Source organism: Caretta caretta, chromosome 13, assembly GCF_965140235.1.
Source record: "Caretta caretta isolate rCarCar2 chromosome 13, rCarCar1.hap1, whole genome shotgun sequence".
Taxonomy (NCBI): Eukaryota; Metazoa; Chordata; order Testudines; family Cheloniidae; genus Caretta; species Caretta caretta.
This window is the reverse complement of record NC_134218.1, coordinates 25,141,303-25,161,576: the sequence shown is the minus strand read 5'-3', so window position 1 is coordinate 25,161,576 and position 20,274 is coordinate 25,141,303. Positions and strand designations below refer to the sequence as shown.

Sequence of the window (20,274 nt, the reverse complement as noted above, 5' to 3'; positions counted from 1 at the left end):
AAAAGGTGTTTTGCCAACTGTGCTTGTTGTTGCAATAATATGTTTTAGAAATAAGTCAGCAGGGCCCTCTAAGAATGCAGAGTAAGCAGTGTGTGACCAACCAAGAGCTAGGGTTTATCCTTCAGTATATCTGGTGTCCCTGTTTGCATTGCTCATGGGCCTACTGTAGTGAGCTTTGAAACAAAGGGAAGCATTTTCACTAAATTGTTATAACTTGCAGAGTAAGCTTCCCAAGCTGATATGTAGATAGGGATAACCATGCACTTCTCTCCTTTAAAACAAAAAAAACAACTAGCATCCATTAAGAGACAGTGGCTCCTGGCCCCCTCTATCAGGCATCCTTCCACTTACACTGAAATCTCATGATTATGTAGTTCCTTTTCATTTCATTCCCCTAATAGAAGTTGAAACCATCATAGCTGTTTTGCCATGTGGATGGTGGTTTAAGAGCAGTAGCCAGTCAGAGGGCAGGGATTTGTATGCAGTGGAACTGCTGTAACTAGTGTAGCCTTGATTTTTACTAACTGTGCAATATGCAACTCCCTATTTGCTAGATACTAATCACAGAGAGGCTTCAGTGTCACACAGGCTTTGTCTCTTATACTTCCAAAAATCAGCCTATAATTCTGCACAAGCAGAGATTTACTATGTAGACAGGATGTAGATGTTTTTCTACCCTGTCTTCTAACCCTCAAGTACCTGAGTGCTGTGTACACTCAGACCCCCATAGTCATGTGTGATGGATGTGATATATGCCTGTGTAAACATAGCCACAGAATAAGAAAAAGCTTAATTGCTGTGGTGCTTTTGTGAGTCAGTTCTGCACCCCAGCCTGATGCTTTGCTTGTGAAGGAGCATTGCAGAATAACCTGCATCACACCCAGAAGGAAATTAAAATGAGTGCTGCTTTCAGAAACAGACTTCTCATCTCTACACTTGTGGGGCTTATTGCATCACAGCCCCTTACATTAGCCTGAAGGAGTGTATTCTCTTCTTCATATGCTCCAACTTCTCTCCTTAGGGACCTAAGCAGGAGGTTGACTGTTCAGCTGTTAAACTGATCAGAGGCTAACTTCTAGAGCATTGTCTCTTTTCAGCTAGCTATGATTCTGACTAGAGTAGTAACTGGGAGATTTGACATTGGTAACACCTACTGCAAATTAACAGAATATTTAAAGAGATCTTCTACTTGGAGTCATCCAGGGAGTGGTGGCAGAGAACAAAGATACTATTCACACCTGCTCAAGAACTCCATGGTTATGAATAAACTACTGTATAATTTATTATTACCCTAAAGCCATCCACAAGCAAGAATCAGTGCCTCTCTGTGGAATCTCCTCCCCATGCCAGTTTACCAAACCTCCACCTTTTCCTCAGACTTCTTCATCTGTTAAGGCCGAAATATAGGATGCAGTCAGAATGATGAATTTCATCCATAATAAGGGACACCAAAATTATTTTTGCACAAAATTTAAAATGCTGCAGGATTCCTTCTGTCAGTAGAAGTGACTATTTGTTCTCCATTTCTTGTGTCTAGGTCTATTGTAAATAATTTGCATCAATGAAAATGAGAAATACCAGACAGATATAGAATGAAGGGAACTTTAGAAGTAGGATGAGAGGTGCCCCTGAAAACAAAGGTCATGTGAGAAGTTCCTAATTGACCCACTTCCTTCCATGAGGGCCATATGAAATGATTACAGAAATAATGCACCAAGCTACCTCAATTCTGAATGTCCCAGCACCTTCCTACATTGCAAAATCCTACTTCACAAGAGAAGTGACTAAAAACTGCCCCAACATTAATCCTACATGAGAAAAGACTTCAGCTGCTTTATAAACACTTAGAAGAGGGAGCATCTTCTAAGCCAGGGTTTCTCAAACTTCATTGCACCATGACCCCCTTCTGACAACAAAAATTACTATGTGACCCCCCCTGACAGCAAAAGTTACTACATGACCCCAGGAGCGGAGACTGAAGCCCCGGTCCCCAGCAAGTCTAAGGCAGCCCTGGTCCTGACCCATAGTTTGAGTTAAGAACCACTGTTCTAAGCCATTAAGGGACAGACCTCTGAGTCATGGGATCCATGATCTATTCCAGGCTGTGTGAGTTAGGGAAACAGAGAAGTGACTTGCCCAATCTCTAAAATGGAGATTTTAAGTGGGACCTGAAACCTTTTCAGGGGGTTGCATGCCCTTGGGCTAGTCACTTCCCCATCTGTAAAATGGGGATAATGATACTCCCTTCTCCAACCTGGCTTCTTTAGGTAGAGTGTAAATGCGCCAGGGACTGTGTGTGTTACTACACAGAACCAGCGGGATTCCACAGCCACCCTGCGCAGCCTCTTCCAGAGCTTAACTGCCCTTACAGCAAGACCGCTTTCCCCAACAGCTAACCCAGCTCCCTCGCTGCAGATTGGGCCTGTCACTTCGCATCCGAGCTTCAATGGACGTGTGGGGTGCCCGCCGCAGCGAGGCCCTGCTCTCTCGCCCGTGGGACCCCTGGGATTGGCAACAAGCCACCGTCCGCGCAGCCCCCTTTAAAGAGCAGCGCTGCTCTTTTGTCCTTGCCAGGCTCCCATAGGGCGCAGGCTGGGTTTCTTCCGGCCTGAAGAGGGACCCGCAGCGGCCCAGCCCCGCCGCCGGGCTGACTCTCCTTGCCCACGTGTAGGCACTGGCGGGGTGGGGGGGTCTCGGGATGCCGCGTCCGTCCCGTCTCCGGGCCGGGCTTTGCTCGGGGCTGAGCTAAGGCAGAGACCCGGGCTCGCAGCACTTCAGCCTGCAGGATGCTGAGCCGGTCATGGCTGCTCTCCCGCGGCGCTCCGCCACTCACGCGGTCCCCGGGGCGCTGCTGAGGTAACTGCATTTTCTCCTCCCCCCCCCCACCCCGCCGCATAGGCTCATACACCCCCCGCCGCTCCAGCTGCCGGGGAGGGCGAGGGTTGTGTCCCCAGTGCCAGAAGGGAGAGAGAGAGAGAGAGAGAGACAGTCCCACACGCCCCCGCCGCCGCCGCCTCCAGCGGGGGGGGTTCGGGCTCGTGCACGTGTCGTGCCAGCCCCGCTCGTGCGCGTGAGACGTGCAGCCCTGCGCCCAGCCGTGCCGGGTTCACGGCCGAGGGAGCCGGGGTGGGGGTGGATTCAGTGAGGTATAAACCTTTTTCTCCTCCTCCCTTCAGCGGTACAGCGGGATGTTCGCGCAAACGCCCTTCCCACCCCCCAGCCCACGGATCCGCTTCCCCGGGCTCCTACGGACAGGAGGCGTTATCCGCCGGCAGGCACAAGCCGACTTCAGATTTCCCTCCTCGGCTCTTGCCCTCTCCCACGCCGCCCGTCAGCCCCTCCTACGTGCCCCGCCCAGGCTGCTGTCCCGCGCAGGCTGCTTGTGCGCTAGCCTCCCTTCCCCCGGCCCGGCCCTTTTAGTTCACAAACCAGGCAGCCCCCGCTAAGCTTTACGCCGGGGTAATGCTCTAGTGTGAGGTCGGCCATCTTGTTTCTTTGTGTAAATGTCTTGCATCGCCCCTGCTGCCTTAGTCCCGCCTTAAGGCTGGGCCAGTCCTGCTGTAGGCCGCCGCTGTTAGGAGAGTTACTCAGGGCAGGTGAGCAGGGATCAAGTAGGGGAGAGATGCCAAAGAGTCCGGAATAAGACTTTTAAATGTCTCTTAAGACGGGGAGAGACCTTAAAATCAACCCAGGAGAGATTCCTTCAGCAAGGCTGAGATTTGGCAGGGCTGGCTCCACTTGCCAGAGTTACAGTTCACTTAGTGATATAGACAAGGGGGGCAGAAGGGGTTCCCTTCTCTCCCCTCAGAAGCACAACCCCACTAAATATAATTATTGGGAACTCTACTGGATCCTGTTCCAAATATCTAGGGTGTAAAACTGTTACACAAAAACACACTAGATTTTGCAGAGATGTGAAGTTATTCTACCTGCCAGCCTTGCTCGGCATAGCCCAGATTCCAGCTCAGGCGCTTAGAGGGTGCCCCTCTAGAACCATCATTTCAATGGCCAGAGGGTAGTTTAGCTCTTGGCCCAAAGTGGGGTGTAGTGTTAATGACATTATCTAGTTGCTACCTTAAAGTAATGGACAAAAGGCTGTAGATTCTGAAACATCATGCCCTAATTTAAAGATGAAATGAATAAAGAAATATTTCCCATTTTAGAGGGGCAATCACTTTGTAATCTGTTAAACTGGGTTCAAGTAGTTTCAGGTACTAACCTGCCCTTCCAGCCCATCTGTTGTATAAATGTGTTCTGTCCCCTACTACAGAGGGCTTCTCCTCACTGTAGTTTCAGGGACTTGAAGTGTTTTGTTAAATTTCCCTTTTCAAAGTTTTTAGGTCAGTGGTAGTTTAAACACTGGTTCAAAGGATTTGGAGTTTAATTTGACACTTAGGCCCAGGTCCACAAGAGGTACTTAAAAAGAAAAAAGTAGTACTTGTGGCACCTTAGAGACTAACCAATTTATTTGAGCATGAGCTTTCGTGAGCTACAGCTCACGAAAGCTCATGCTCAAATTGGTTAGTCTCTAAGGTGCCACAAGTACTACTTTTTCTTTTTGCGAATACAGACTAACACAGCTGTTACTCTGAAACCTGTCAAGAGGTACTTAGATACCTAATGCAGTTTTGGTGGCACAGAACTGCTGCCGACTGCAGTAGGTACCTAAACTCATTCAGCACCTAAGTTTTCAGGGTCTGAATTAACTAAACCTATACATTTCTGCCTCTGAGCAGATGTACTACTGCCTTCCTTTAGCCTAGTGGTTCTCAACCTTCCTAGACTACTGTACTCCTTTCAGGAGTCTGATTTGTCTTGCGTCCCCCCCCCCCCCCCCAAGTTTAATGTCACTTAAACTACTTGCTTACAAGAAAAAAGACAAAAATACAAAAAAAGTGTGTCACAGCACACTGTTACTGGAATTGCATACTTTCACATTTTTGCCATATAAAATAGATCAATTGGAATATAATTGTTTCAGTGCAGAGTATATAGAGCAGTATAAGGAAGTAATTGTATGAAATTTTTCATTTGTACTGACTTCACTAGTGCTTTTTATGCAGCCTGTTGTAGAACTAGGCAAATATCTAGATGAGCTTTTCCCTCTGGGGGGGAGGGGGGTGGTGGTGGTACATGTACCCCTGGTTGAGAACCACTGTTTCTAGGCAGCCAGATGCCTACCTCCCAAAGCCCCAGAACAATACACAAACTGGGGAAGACAGGCATTTGGCCACCTAAGTCACATGCAGGACCCAATCCTGTAGGCAGTCTGTGAGCATGCCTACAGGATCACATCCCATTCAGAACCAACTTTTATTTGGAGGAGGTGATTATCCCCCTTATGGCTTTTAACTCAAAGGACTCTGTCTTTCTCACACATCTAATGGCTATTTAAATATTCATCCACAGTGGAACAGACCTTGGGCCAGAGAGAATGACTATAGTAGTGGTTCAGGCACCTGCATGGGAGGCAGGAGAGCCAAGGTCCAGTGCCCCGCTCTAGTCACTTCCTTTTAAATCCACAGTGGAACATCAACAGGAAAGATTAAGGGACTTCTGTGTCAGAATATCCCATAGCTCAGTAGTTAGAGCATCCTCTGGAGGCCCCCCCAATTCAACTTCTTCCTCCCCCCCAGACAGAGAGAAAGGAATTGAACCCAAATCTCCTCTATCCCCAGAGTGCTCTACCTACCAAGCTAGGTGTCAAGGTGGCATCACCTCCTCCTCCAGCTATTATGTGGAGCAAGGCATGTGGCTAAACTTATTCCCACAAGAAATGCACGAGGTGCCTAAATGAGGTTCCCATTTGTAGATTGGGAAGCAGAGATAGGTATCTCTGTATTTCAGAGAGAAGGAAGGGCTTAGTATATAGCCCTCATCACAGATGCTGGAACAATTTGGGGTGGGGGGGTGCTAAGAGCCATATAACCAAACTGTAAACCCTGTATATAATGGAAACCACTTCAAGCCAGGTGGTGCTGCAGCACCCATAGTTCCAGCACTTAGACCTCTCATGTCCATCTCTCCCACTGGCTAGTTCAGGCAGCTCTGCACCTGGTATACTGGCTCTTGTGGCTCATTCTTAGGTGCCCCTCTCTTGCATTCATTGTATAGGGAGCCTAGGGGTCAATGTGGCTTATGGATCAGTGTTGTTCCTTTGATTTTCTAAGGATCAAAAAAGTGAAGTGTTACAACAGCGAGAGTCAAGGCTTAAATCTCTTCGTGGATCCCCCTTAGTGACTCAGCCAATTAGTTTAGGCTAGGTTGAAAATAGGCTCATGTTTTGAATGAGCTGTTCTCCTCACCTGAAACAATTACTTCTAAGTATTGTCTTGTTGGGACATTTCACCTACAATTAATTACCCATAATTACTGGTTTTAGATTTAGATCTCTGTTTGGTCTCCTGTGCAGAAACTTCATGTATCCTTTCAGGTTGTGCTGTATGCTCCATTCTACCAAGATTGTAGGTATAGTGCTACTCCCTGAACTCTGACCTAATCCATCCTTCCTGTGTCGTTTTATGTAGCAGTTAGAGTAGCCAATTGACTGGTCATTCCACCATTTTTTCAGTATGGTCAATTAAGTTAGGATCTTGCATTGTCAGGTATTCTAGTTCATGTATTTTTATTTTTGAAGCCTCTTGCATGATAGAGTGATTTGCAGGTTAAGTATACCTATTTAACAGCTGGCTGCTTTCCCCCATAAATATTACCAATGGGAACATGCCCCTACAGCTGAGCTGAAGGAGAACAATAGCATTGTGTTCCCTGAGCAAAAGGAGCAGAGGGTCTCATTACCTTGAGGCATGCCAGCTGTCCAGTAGTAATAGCTATGCACAAGATTGAGTTCTTTTTATTTGCACACTACAAACAATTAAGACAGAGTTTTACAAGGCATTCTGGTCAATATGAAGGTCACAAATCAAGTTCAGTGCTGTTGAGCAAGAGTCAACATCCAGTTAATTTAAAAAGACCCACCAAGCTTATCTAGGAATTCAGAACAGCTTCCTCCACCCAGCAGTGCCCCTACCAAGTTTCCACACTAGAATTTTTTTTTTTTTTTAAAAAGGTCCTTTCCCAGGTGGAGATGAGAGGGCATCACAGCAATAGAGCCTCACCCAGGATGGTTCCCACCATTTGCAGCTGAAACTATTTGTTAAGAGACTTTAGAGATTTGCCATGAGGTGAGCTAGTTTCCTGGACACAGATGAAAACCCCCCAACTCCAGTCAGGCTTTATACACTAGCCTCTTGTGCAACAAACACCCTGGACCATGTATCACTTATGTTTGCACTATGATGCAGAGCACATGCATTACCAGAGAGAATCCCAAGTAACATTGTCACTAGAGAGCTTAGTGCTTAGCCTGTTGGCTTTGGCCATCGCACTGAGCTAAGATCACTCCTTTCCTCTCTCATTTGAGGAGTTTTGATTTTTGTGGCCCATTTGGCTTGTCACTCCATCTGTCAGAGAGGGGATAGCAAAGTCAAATGGCTTCATGCAGTGAGCCACAGCTAAGGGCTCTGGCTCACTCCCCTGGGTATCATAACTGAGAGACCTGAAGCCAGGAGCATAAGGTCTCTTGGTAGCTGCACCAGGCCATGCCAAAGCAATAGCAAAGACAGATTTCTCCAGAGATGGGGTATCTGGTTTCAGAGATCCCAGTGACCTCAGCTCTTCTACACTTGCATCCAGAGAAAGAGTGTTGTCCAGCAGGGCTGGTATCTCAGAGATCTCCCAGATGGGTGGAGGTGGTTTCCTGAGACTGGAGAAGTCAGTTGTTATCTCAGAGCTTTTGGAGAGCAAGTTGTCCATTGATTTGCGGAGCTTTTCTTCCTTGCATGGTGTGGAGGACTTGGCATCACAAAATACATCTACTATTGAGTTCACTCTGCTGTTGGATTCAGAAGCCACACTGGACAAGTCAAAGGCAACTGGAACACTGGGGGTCTTGCAGAAGTAAGCAAGACCACCATCACAAAGGCCCTGGGTCACACAATTCAGGTCACCCTTCACACAACTGCTCAGAGACTCTGGCCACTTGAGGACAAGCTGAGAACTACCTTTTGTTGTGTTCTCCAAGTCAAGGATGCCATCCCAGGCATCTGGTTTAGAGGTACTGTCAGTCTCCAAGTAGTAGCTGATGCCTGGAGAAAAGTTGATACAGCTGGAAGCACCTGCCACAAACCCATGTTCCAAGATCTCCTTTAACATCACAAGGTTGGTACTGCTCCTCTGGGTGGAGGACATCACAGGATCTCCGCACTAAGTCACTCAGTCTTGTCCTGCTGCATCCAACAGACACACCCTGTGAGTAAAGGAAGCCTTGACAGAGGGAAAACACGTTGTCCTTCACAGGGCTCCTTTTCCAGAGTCTTGACTCTGGGCTTGTCTAGAGCAGAGCAGGTCTGACTACTTTAACTATCCCCATGTATTGTTAAAGCAGCCACCCCACAGTATGGATGTAATTATACCAGAGACTTTACACCAGTAGGCCTGTTTCTGGTTCAGGAAACAAAATAAGCTCTACTGATAGAGGGCACCTTTATACCAATATAGCTGCAGTCACACTGTGGTTTATACCAGTATAACTGTACTGGTTAGAAACCCCTGACACCAGTAGAACATTAGCATAGACCAGGCCTTACAGAAGCTTTTCAATCTTTAAACATGCCTGCCTCATCCTTGAGCTTATATTTGACATTAACTAGGTTACTATAAACCCACCTTCCTCAGTTATATTTCCAACCAGCATTTAAATCTTTCAGTTGGTTTTGAAACAGCACCCATTGCCAATCTTTGCAGCCCTGGCAGACAGAGGTCATCCAAGTAGAGGACTAGGAGCCAGGAGAGCAAAGGGATAGACAAACTCCCACAATGAACCTGGACAAGTGTTAAGCCTCATCTGTAATACGGGAGCAATACTAGTTTCCCAGGGGTATCATTAGGATGGACTAATTAGTGTTTGTAGAGTGCCTTAAGATTTACACTGATGGTCCTAGACAGATAGAGAGGTAGAGGTTGTTAACAGGTTGGAAGATTGTTTACATTCTTCCCACCTCACAAATGGCACCACTGTCCTGCCAGCTGGCCATTTCTAGCATTAGGTTGGTTCATGAGCATTAGCTGTAGCTAGTAAAGCTCACCTGAAGATACTTTTTACCCCAGGAACTCATACTGCTTTAGTTCCCCTGTAAGGGTTGGCTTTGAATGGCTCTAGTCCTTGTGTCCCACCATTCTTATAAGCAAAGTCAGACTAAGGAGAGGGGACTCCTTAGAACACCTACAGAGGAGAGCTCATTTTCTGTCCTTGGGGTCTGATGCCAGAGAGACCCTTTAGCAGTTTGCTGTGCAGTAGGCTCTCACACACCACTGGGGCTGCTTGCTACATGGTTACCCTGCAACTGAAACATTTGTAGCTCTTCTCCCACCACTACCCTAGACTAGAGAGTAGACCAGGAATTCCTATGTGCTAGCTAGGGCTTTTCCTCTGGCTATGTGGATTTTAGAGACAGTGTGTTCCTTGGGGGACCAAGTCAACTTTAAGATCACATTTGTCTGGAAGCTTTGTACTAATAGTTTACACGCAACACCTAAAATGACCAGCTTTCTTCAGCTAGAAAGAAGCTTTCTATTCCCCTGACATTGACTAGGCAAAACAATGTGCTGTTGTGCACATCTTCTGTTACCAAAGAGGCCCTTGGATAGGGGAGCTGGAAAATCCCTTCTAAAGAGGTTACGATTAAAACCTCAAGTCAATACTGTACCAGAGGCTCCATAGCAGGAGCTGGATTTTTTTTTAAATAAACAAAAAAACAAACAAACAAGCTTCAAAAAAAACCACACACCACATTTGGTGGACAGTGTCTCTTTAAGGGCAGCTCAGTATTCAACATATCAGCTTAGATGACAAAGCTGAGGTCCTCCAGTGGGCTAGAGGGGCAGAACACATGGGAAAGGGCAGTCACATGAACTGCTGCTCAGTAGGGACTTGGGAGAGCTCACTCAAGGAAGAGCTCATTGCTGTTTCCCAGAAGCTGTACACTATCCTGGCCTCCTGGGTGGTCTTACTAAAAGATGGTTGAGCTCAAACCGACATTATGGACTTGATGAAGTTACTGGCTGGATTCTCTAGCCTGTGTTATGTGGAAGGTCAGACTGGATGATCATGATTGTAAAGCAAGAAAGGACTATCTGATCGGCTGTGCTGAAGATCCAATATAGAAAGCCCCGATTCAGATAGTCCAGGGTAGGACTTTAGTCCTAGAGATAAGTTCACTGAGAATATTAAACCAAGATGTGGCATACATGCACACCTGAGACCATGGTTGAAACTGATAGTGACAGGGCAGGGAAGAGAAGAAGAAAGAATGTCCTAATACAGTTCTCTCCCCCACACAGGAGAGCATTAAAAAACCTGAACACCCCACACACAAGTACACTAGCCAGCTATTATTCTAGTTAAAAGAATACCAAATTCAGAGATTTTGTAGATCACTTTCTGACACTGACAGCTTAGAGAACAACATTTCTTTATTTTTAGGCCCTAATCCTGAAAGTGATTGGGTCCAGATAAGTCTCACTAATCCACATATTATACATTCTCTCTGCACCCAGTCCACAGGCTAGTGAGTTGTGCTTACAGAGAAGCTCACTCTAGTCAGTAGAATGATACACCCAACTGCAGTCACAATCATTTATCCTTACTTTTTACAACACTAGTTTGTTTCCATATTTCTTCAACTCACTCACCCACATGTAAGTGAGTCTTACATAGGAAGTGGTGGGGGGAGAGGGGAGGGAAGAGAGGAGCTTTTAAGAAGCATCAGGAAAGGAACACAAGACACAGAAGATGGGCTAGGGAGGCAGCAGGTGCGTGACCAGAGGTTGATTTTAATTCACTTTTGACATTGACTAGGTTTGAAGATCCCCTGGAACATAAGAGGGAGTGAGTAAAATCCACAAATTCTCTAATGCTACATGACCATACAGGCAGTTTTTGGAAGCCAAGAAGGCTTTTCTCTAAAGAAAAATTTAACTAAACCAAATCACTAATATTTGAAAAATAACAGGAGGGGAGAAGAGTCCCTTCTGGGAACTACTCACCTCTTGTTTCTGCAGAAATTCTCATGAACCCTTACTCCTGTTCTACTGGTGCAATGATGCTGCTTTTGTAGCACTGGTAATTAGTTAGCAGGTCCTTGTCATTTCCTATTAAGCTAATTTGGGAGGAGGCAGATTTTCAGCTTGACGGTGACGATGCTGTCAACAACCAACATGAAGCTGCTTTGGGGGAGGTTGCCCAACAGTCCTGCAGAGACCTGCACACATGCTTAGCTTTATGCATGTCAGTTAATAGTCCCATTGAACTCATTGGGGGTGCTTAAAGTTAAACATAAGTCTCTGCAGGACCAGGGCCTATAAGCAGAGGGCAGCCTATATCAGAATTGCAATAACCCAATAGTTCTGCAGGGTTTATATTTAGCCTGTCTACTTGGTGCTGTTATAGACTTCTTGGGGAGACACTAATTCACAAAAATCAAGCATCAGAAATAAGAACTGATTGCGAGAGCTGGTTGGTAGCGAACTCCTGAGTGCAGTGCACAAAAATAGAAATAACCCCAACACACACACAGCTGCTGGAGTAGCTCTGAACCAGATCAATGTGGTCATGCAACTCTTTTTGTGAGGAGCAACAGTGCCATCTGCTGGCAATGGTTAGTCCTATGACGGTATGTGCTCCCAAAGGAGATAAACCTACCGCACCAGGCTGCTCAAACTTTTTCATTGGGGAACCCACATCTCAATGGAGAAGTTGTCTCCTCTCCCATTTCTGATTATGCAGACCTCCTCTTCTTGCCTTTGGAAAGGTGCAGACCAGCTCCCTTCCGTTCACAATCCTGTAGCATCCCCATAGAACTCCAGCAGCTGTTTACATGGAAAAGCAACATAGGGAAAGTATTTTGATGTGTTTTTAGCTGTCTTCAGTGTGATGTAGCGGCTTGGAAACAAAGAGGAGGAGGCAGCAGCATATGACCAGCCAGCTCTCCAAAGGTCACCAGAAAGTGGTCCACGGACAAGTTTGGGAGCTGCTGCAATTACATCAGTGATGAATGTGAATCCTCTCCTCAGTTATTTTATCCTGGGTACCCATTAAACAAACCAGTGTCCTGCATACCTGAGCACGCAAGGTACCTCTCCCTTTTACACATATGGGTGTTTTTTAGTCTGCTTGCATGGATTTAAGGCGCCTCTCTTTCCGACTCTTCCACCTTGTATTTTGACTGTGCCATGGGGGTCTTTAACATGTTCTATGAGCTTCTGTCTTTTGGGCAGGTTGTCTGGAGGTGGTGGGGACTGCTGTCAGTAGTTGTGAATGGATGTTAAGAGATGGCAGAGAAGGTTGGGGGTATGATGGTCTGCTTTTATATATGGCTGCGTGATGGTTCTCCTTTTAAACCTTATTCACCCTTCATGCTGCAAATCTGAAATGGAGGTTCCGTTGTTTGATCACGTAGGCACGATTCAGCAAAGCGCTTAAACACGTTTAACTTTAAGCATGTGCTTAAGTCTTTTGCTGAATCAAAGCCTTTGTCTGTGAACTTGTCCGTATAGACATTTACACCAGCGATTGTCTTTGTTATAGTATTGTTGGAGTGGCTACAGATGTGTCTGCTCTGATTAAATAGTCATTCAGGGTACATGTAGGACGTTGTATGTAGAAGAGTGCAATTCTTTACCCCTCCTTCTTCAGTGCTGCCTAGCAAAATGCAGGTAAACATCCCTGCAAATGCATCTCTGCAGGCATGGGCCTCTGAAGATAAAATCACTTCCATTTAGTGGTCTTCCCTCTGTAAATCCACCTGTACCCCAAATAACATATGTTAGTAACAGTAATAATAGAAATAATATTCTCTTCTATATGACTTCTAATCTTCAAACACTGTGCAAAAATTAATCCTCACAACGTCCCTCTAAACAAATGGAGAAAATCTTCTGTTGCCTGGCATAGAAAGCTGCTTCTTGTTTACTCAGAGAACAAGGGCCATATTCAGCCCTGGAATAACCGTAATTTAGCACATATGTAGCTCTTCTCACATATAGATCTCAAAGTCCTTAACAAAAGTGAGTAGGCATCATTATCCCTGTGTTAGAGATGGGGAAACTGAGGCACAGAGAGTTACATGACTTGGCCAAGGTCACGGAGTGTGTCTGTGACATAGCCAGGAACAGAGCCCAGGTCTCCTGACTTGTAGCCCAGATGCCTTCAATGGGATTGGCATCCTGCGTGAATTTAGTTTTAGTAGTCTGACTGAATGTAAAGGCTGTGTCTTCCAGGCATGATGAGCCTGGCCATAACAGGAAGAGAGAGAGGAGACCGATGAAAGCCCACAAAATCAATGGGGCTTCTGCTTGGGAGCAGAGATCTGTCTCTGTAGGTCAGCTTTCAAGATTGGTGCCTTACCATGCAAAGTACATTCAAGTCTGCTAAGTCTGACAGGGAGACGGTGACCCCCCACGAGAGCACCTAGTTTTAAGGAACTAACAGACGTTGGGTTTGCAGACCCGATGCACCCGCGTAGGGTCCCTGCCGTTCCGAGGCATTGATGCATGCATGCATTTCTTTTTGCACGCCTAGTTGGACATGGACGCCTGTATTTTGCACCCGTCCTTTGTATGCCTGTATTTCACATCCATTATTTCTCGCTTTAATAAGAGTCGGGGGCGGGGGAGGAGGAGAAAGGGAAGGAGTTTTTTGCAAGCGGCCCGCGCGCGCCTCTTTTACTCCCCCCCGCTTTTTTTTGTTCCTCCCTCCCTCTCTCCCTCCTTTTATTTTTGCGCTTCTCGTCGCTCTCGCGCAGGCTCGGCTGGTCCCCGGGGTGGAGTTGGCGCGAGATAGGAAAGTTGCCTCCTGCGCTGTACGCCGGGCAGGCGCGAGCTTCCCCCCGCGTCCAGCCCGCCGCGCGCGCTAACCGGGGCGCGCCGGGGCTGTACCCCCGGCAGAGGCCGGCCCCGGGGCCAAGGGGTGCGGCACCCCCCTGGCGCGCCCCTTCGATTTTCTCGCGATTGATGTTTTTAATGCACAAAGGGGCAGGATGGCTCGCAGGACCCGCGGGTAAGTTTCATGCAAAAGGGGCGAGCTTCGTGCCCGCCCTGGGGGGCAAGCTGGGTTTGTTGCATTGCACCCCCCTTCCCCATTCACCCCCTCCCAGGTATTTCAGGGGGGAGAATGCACTCCCTCCATTTCCTTTCCCCTTTATGGGGGACACGCAGGGGAATCTAATGCACAGAATAATTCTCCCCATAACTGCTAGGAAGGGGAGACTATCAGAGAGTGGAGGGCAGCCTGGGATCTGGGTTAAAGTGCTGCTTTAAAATGGCCTGCTTGCAAAACTTGAGGGTGGGGAGAGGAGCAGCCATGTCTGGCATGGAACAAAAAGTTTTTTGACTCTCAGGTGATCAGGTCAGTTTGGAGCTGGTGAAAGGTGCCAGTTTGATTAAAAAGTCCTTGGGGCAAGGACGGTCACTGATCAGATGGTAGGAGCAGCACCCAGCCCAATGAGGCCCTGGTCTTGTTTCTGGCCTCTGGGTGTGTTACTGTGATGAAGACAATAGTTTACAGGCAAACCAAGCTATACTATAACACAGACTAAGTGGTTCATCAAAAAGTATTAGTCTCCAGGTGTAAGGACCAGGCCTACCCAATATCTTGTCTTTCTTTTTTAACCCATATTCAGTCTGAGATTGTGTGCTTAGATGAAAGCTGCTTGCTCCCTAAATATTGAGAAGGAATCAAAAGTTCAATTTGTTTCCTCCCTCCTTCAATAAAAATTACAGCTCTTAAGCCTATGGAATCAAGTCCAATTGCTCTACCTATCTGAATAAGGGAGCTGGAGGCTGGCCTGCGTCCTGGGCTTGGACATGGGTACAAAATAAAGCAAAAGGCTTGCACTGGGCTAGTGGCTCTCAAACTGTGACCTGTGAAGAGCTGCCTGGTCACATGGTGCTGGTGGCTGCTCCTCCTAAACCAGTAAATAATATTAAATACTTCCCTAATGTTATTTCGATGTGAGTAACTACGAAGCTGTCGCGGAGATCGATGGCATGTAATCACCAACGTGAGAGAAGGGGGGGTGGGCTGCAGTCATGGAGGCAATGTGAGCCACTCATGAAGAGGTGGTCTGTGCCTACAGAGTATTTGACTGTGACTAGACAGTTGGTGTGCTGTGACTGCTACTTATTTCACTGATCCTAAGCATCTCACTGTCACCTTGGCTGGGTTTGAACTGGTGACCTAACTCTCTTGGGTACTTAATTATGGTAGTATCGATGTGTTTCATAGTCTTTAATGTGTTTACCCTGACAAAACCCCATGAGGTGGGGCAGTGCTGTTACCCTGTTGTACAGGCACAGAGCGTATGTCTACATTGCAGCTGGGAGCCTGACTCCCAGCCCAGGTAGACAGACTTGAGCCAAGTTAGCTCCCTCAAAATAGCAGTGTGGACGCTGCAGTAGCTCGAGCTAGTGATTTGAGCTCAGACGCAGGGGCATGGACTCTGGACGTTGCATCCTAGGCTAGCCACCTGAATCAAAGCCTACCCAACCCCCTAGGTCCAAGCTCTGGTGGCTAGCCTGAGCCTCTGCTGCAGTGTCCACACCACTGTTTTACCTGGCCTGGGAGGCATGCTCCTAGCTGCAGTGTAGACATACCCAGAGAGGCTAAGCGACTTGCCCAAGGTCACATAGGAAGTCTGCGGCAGAGAGAATCTAGGTCTCCCAAGTACTAGGCCAGCACCCTAACCACTTGGCCATCCTTCCTCTCTAAAAGTAAAAAGCTGCATATCTTTTTTTAGTTTTTAAAGGGTCCTTGTCCCTGTGGTGGATGGGGATTTGACTCTTCCCGGGGTTCTGAGGTGCCTCACTTCCACCTGTCTTTACCGAGAAGAAGTTGTGCCAGGGCCTGCCAGGAGTCAGCTCCCCACCTCTACCAACCACAGGCAACACAACCGGTGTGACACCAGCTTTCAGTAGAGACTTTACGTGATACTCTTAGGTGAACTGATATATAAATACCAGACTCCGGGGATCCCTGTAACCCATATGCATCTTTGTGGCTTCTGTCACAGGAGTTGAGCTGTGCTCCTTGACACTGTTTGCCAATAACAGAGCCTGATTTGCAAAGATGCTCTCCTAAGCAGAGAGTGCAACCCCTATTTGCAGGTAATTACTTGATACCTAGATTGTTCAGGTGAGGCAGCTGTGTTTGGGAAATTTGGCCAAAACTTTGTGAAAAGGCCCAGGAGCAGAGTCAGAGCTCTGGGCTGCACTGTGGTATTTATTCCAGCTGCCGCATCTCTCATAAAACAAAACTAATGCTCTTGGTTTTGTGTAGTGAGGAGCAAGATGAGCTGCATTACCAGGACACAGACTCAGACGTGCCAGAGCAGCGGGAGAACAGGTGCAAGGTCAAGTGGACTCACGAAGAGGTAGGTGACAACAGGGAACGTGTGTTGTCTCTTTGAGCGGGTGGGGATAGAGTGACTGGGGGCGGGGGGAGAGAGGAGGTAGGTGTAAGGCCTGCTCTTTAGGGCACCTCAGGACTTCCTGTATAGAGAAGCTGTAGGGTGAACTGTCTACACTACAACAGCTCTTCCTGAGCCCAAAGGGCAGGGCTGCAGCATGGTGTGGCGGATGCAGTTAAAACATGGTTTAGCCCTGTCTGCCCAGCAAAATACAGCCCTGTCTGAGCCATGTCAAGGGCCTACCACGCTGTGATCCAACAGCCTAGACCGGCTTTCAGCCTACTTCTCTATGGGGCCTAAAACACACTGACTGGAGCACAGTTTGGCCTTGTCCATGCAGTTTGAATCAAACCATGTTAGAACGTAGGTGGGCCAAAGCAGTATTTAATTACAGCGGTTGAACGCTTGTTTTCAATGTGTAGCCTGGGCCTGTGTGCTTAAAAACTTATGCCAGCCATTTATGGCCCAGGTTAGAAATCCTGCCAACTGGGCATTGCTACAGACAGCTGGAGTGATGACGGGTTTGGGTGGTGGTTGGGGTTTTTTTTTTTTTTTTTTTTTTACATGACTATAAATGGCAGGACAAAGATTCAAGCCCTTCTCTCTCCAGCTGCTATACTTAGTGATGTGTCCCTTGTACAATAGCATGGCTGTAGCATTTTGTGCTTGTGGGGTGAAAGCTGACCCCTTTGCTCTTCGCAGGATGAATGGCTGAAGACGCTAGTGAAGCAGTTTGGACAGAGCGACTGGAAGTTCTTGGCAAGTCACTTTCCCGTAAGTGGAGCTGCAGGCGGCACGGGGCGAGTTCGGAGCTTTGGCACTTCTTGTGCCCAAAGTGCTTTGCAGCTGTGAGCTAGCGTTGGGTTTGTACAGCATCTAGCACAACGGGACCTGGTTCCTTACTGTGGCTCTGAAGTTCTGTGCTAACACAAATAATAATATTGACCCCTCAGAGCAGCCCTGCAGGGTGGGAGAATAACGAACCCATCTGAAATGGGGAGGAGCTGGGATAAGAACTCGAGGGTGTCTGTCGCAGTTTCCCATGCTTGGTGAGCTAGAACACAGACCCTGTTTTGACTGCATAAGGCAAAAGTGTGTGTATAGACCACATGCTCAAGTTCTGTGCATTGGTGGGTTCTTTGTGCAGACCTCATTCCCTTCTGTAGAGATGGTAGCACATGGCATGGGGGCCCTGTCAATAGTCAGCCACTCCCGTGCTGGGTGTCTCTCATTTTCTTGAACTGCTGGTTTCGAGCTTCTTTCCTGGCCCCCTGCTCATCACAGATTCCTAGATTCCAAGGCCAGAAGGGACCATTGTGATCATCTAGTCTGAACCCCTGTATGACACAAGCCAGAGAACTGCCCAAAAATAATTCCCAGAGCAAAGCTTTTAGAAAAACATCCCATCTTCGTTTAAAAACTGTCAGTGCTGGAGAATCCACCACAACCCTTGACACGTTCCAAAAGTTATTCACTCTCAGTGTTAAAAACGTACACTTTATTTCCAGTCTGAATGTGTCAGGTGGCCACATGGAGGGCAGCATTGGTGAGGAGGTACCTTAGCACCCTCTGGCTGGGCAGAAAAGCTTGGGATGGCAAGCTGAGCCAGCAGCCTTGTGTATAGCAGCAGCTATACTGTGGGGCACCACAGGCTGGAAGGGAAGGAGGTTGGCTGGTAGACAACCTCCTTAGACAACCTCCTTACCTGCAGCGGGCAGAGTCCTCTACAAGATGGGTTGTGGTGAGGGTGGATCTGGGCTCAAGCAACTTTCCTCTCCCCACTGCTTGCCTCCTCTGACTCTTGCCCACAAAGACTGGTCTGTTTCACCCTCCAAGAATGGGAAGTGCTAAGCTAGGAGGGGACTACTTCCATGGGCATCATCTGTGACTAGTAGCTGTCGGAGTAGCTTCCAGTCGCCAACATGACATAGGATGGGAGCTCCCGTGGAGCAGTGTGAGCTGGAGAGAGAGGAGCTGGGAGCATTTGGCTGAAGCTCTGGGAACTGGAAGAGCAAGCTCTGAAGGGTTGATGCTAAGGACGCAGTTGACACGTTTGGACAGAATCTCTTTCTGCAGGGGGTTGTTTGTAAACTTGTTCCATGCCCCAGCATGGCAGAGGCAGTGAGTGAGGCTGCGTTTGTGGGATTTCAAAGCTGGCTGGTGGCACTAGCAGGGTTTCTCAAACTGGGGGGCCCAACCCAAAAGGGGGTCGCAAGACTATTGTAGAGGGGTCGCAACTGCTGGCCGGGCTCCCAGCTCTGAAGGCTGCACTGCTGCTGGCGGCAGTGCAGAAGTAAAGGTGTCATGGTTGGTGGAGCGGGGCAGAGGGGCTGGTGTCACAGCCTGAAATATTTTCAAAACAAGGTTGCATGGTCACTTGGGGCTAGCATGGGTGTCTACATTGGTTTGTTTTAGTTAACGTAATTTAATTGTGATTAGAGCTCAGGCTGCCCAGCAAAAAAAAAGTTTGAGAACCCCTGCTCCAGAGACTGGAGTCTTCTGTTTATCCACCTGACAAGGACAGCAGTGCCGGAGCAGGATTCCCCTGCCCATGCATTTGCCATTGTGCTCCAGGATCAGCAGGGACCGTCTGTAAGGTTGAGAGAGGAGTTTGGTCTCTAGGGCCCATTTCTACTGACCTGGCTCACAAGGGGGCCAGTGTGTGTTTGTGGTGTGGACACCTCCATTGGGAACAGGGCTGAGAACTTGCCAATCTCATTTCTCACAATCTCCGCCGTCACATCATCACCACCCTTGACCACTGATGTGAGGTGAATTGTGGCAGGGTCCCCTTCCTGGCCCTCTCCTGAGCTGTCCACTCCTAGCCTGGTTATCTTTTGAAAATAAAATGGCCAGCCCAATATGGAAGGTTTCCCTCAGTTGCTCTGTGTTGCTCTTGTCGTTGTGGCCTCTGTTCTAACTCATGGCTCTTAATTCCCTGGCGTAGAACCGCACCGATCAGCAGTGCCAGTATCGGTGGCTGAGGGTGTTGAATCCAGACTTGGTTAAAGGGCCTTGGACCAAGGAAGAGGATCAGAAGGTAACTTGGTGGCAGCGTCACGGTCAGTGGGTTCGTTGCTCTGTGTGGAGGACACGAAAGGTGCTAGATTTTCAGTCTGGAAGTCCTTTTACATGAAGCCCAAAAAAGCAGCACTCGATACCCTCCTGTGCACTCAGTTAACTGCTTTTGAGCTGCATAATAAGGCATTGTTTTTTGACCTGTAAAGCTCTAAATGCCCTGAGCTTTGCTCATCTGAAAGACCGCCTCTCTCCCCATACAACACTGCTTGAGCAATGATCCAGCAAGGTGTGAACTTGGGGGCTAGCAGTGGGAGGAAAGGATGTTTTTGACAGTTGCTACCTCATGTCATTTTTTCTGCCTCGGTATCTTCTGATCTACCCTTTCCTGTCCAACTCCCCTGTTAACCCCTTGTCTGTGCCTTTCTCACCTCACGCTGCTTCCTGCTGTTTCCTCCTTTCTATGCACCCTGGTGCTTGCCTGTACGCTCTGTCCTGCATGTTACTGTGAAAATCTGCTGCCTTTCCTGCATCTGTGACCAGGTCCCTTCACATTACATTGCATTACGACTCCTCCTCATCACTGCTGGGGCCCTCCACTACTCCACTTCTGTCAGCGTCTCTCCTTCCCTCTTTGTCTGTGCCCCTTTGTGTGTCCTAGACTCCGCCGTCTTTACTTACCAGGACGTTCCCTTTGTCTCCTTCCGCTGTTGTCTCTGCCAGATTGGGTAAA

General features: G+C 47.8%; 1 protein-coding gene across 2 annotated transcripts in view; it reads left to right on the top strand.

The window, feature by feature from the left end:
* The first annotated feature begins 2,585 nt into the window (after positions 1-2,585).
* The window catches only part of MYBL2 (MYB proto-oncogene like 2), a 39,873-nt gene continuing 22,184 nt past the window's right edge, over positions 2,586-20,274 (top strand). Inside the window, exons 1-4 of one of the 2 annotated variants that reach the window (XM_048820331.2) lie at positions 2,586-2,856; positions 16,394-16,487; positions 17,226-17,297; positions 19,471-19,563. In XM_048820331.2, the coding sequence (XP_048676288.1) occupies positions 2,801-2,856; positions 16,394-16,487; positions 17,226-17,297; positions 19,471-19,563 (315 nt within the window). In that variant the 5' untranslated portion in view covers positions 2,586-2,800. Of the gene's footprint in view, positions 2,857-13,947; positions 14,117-16,393; positions 16,488-17,225; positions 17,298-19,470; positions 19,564-20,274 lie in introns of those variants that run through there. The other variant, XM_048820332.2, reaches the window with a different exon arrangement.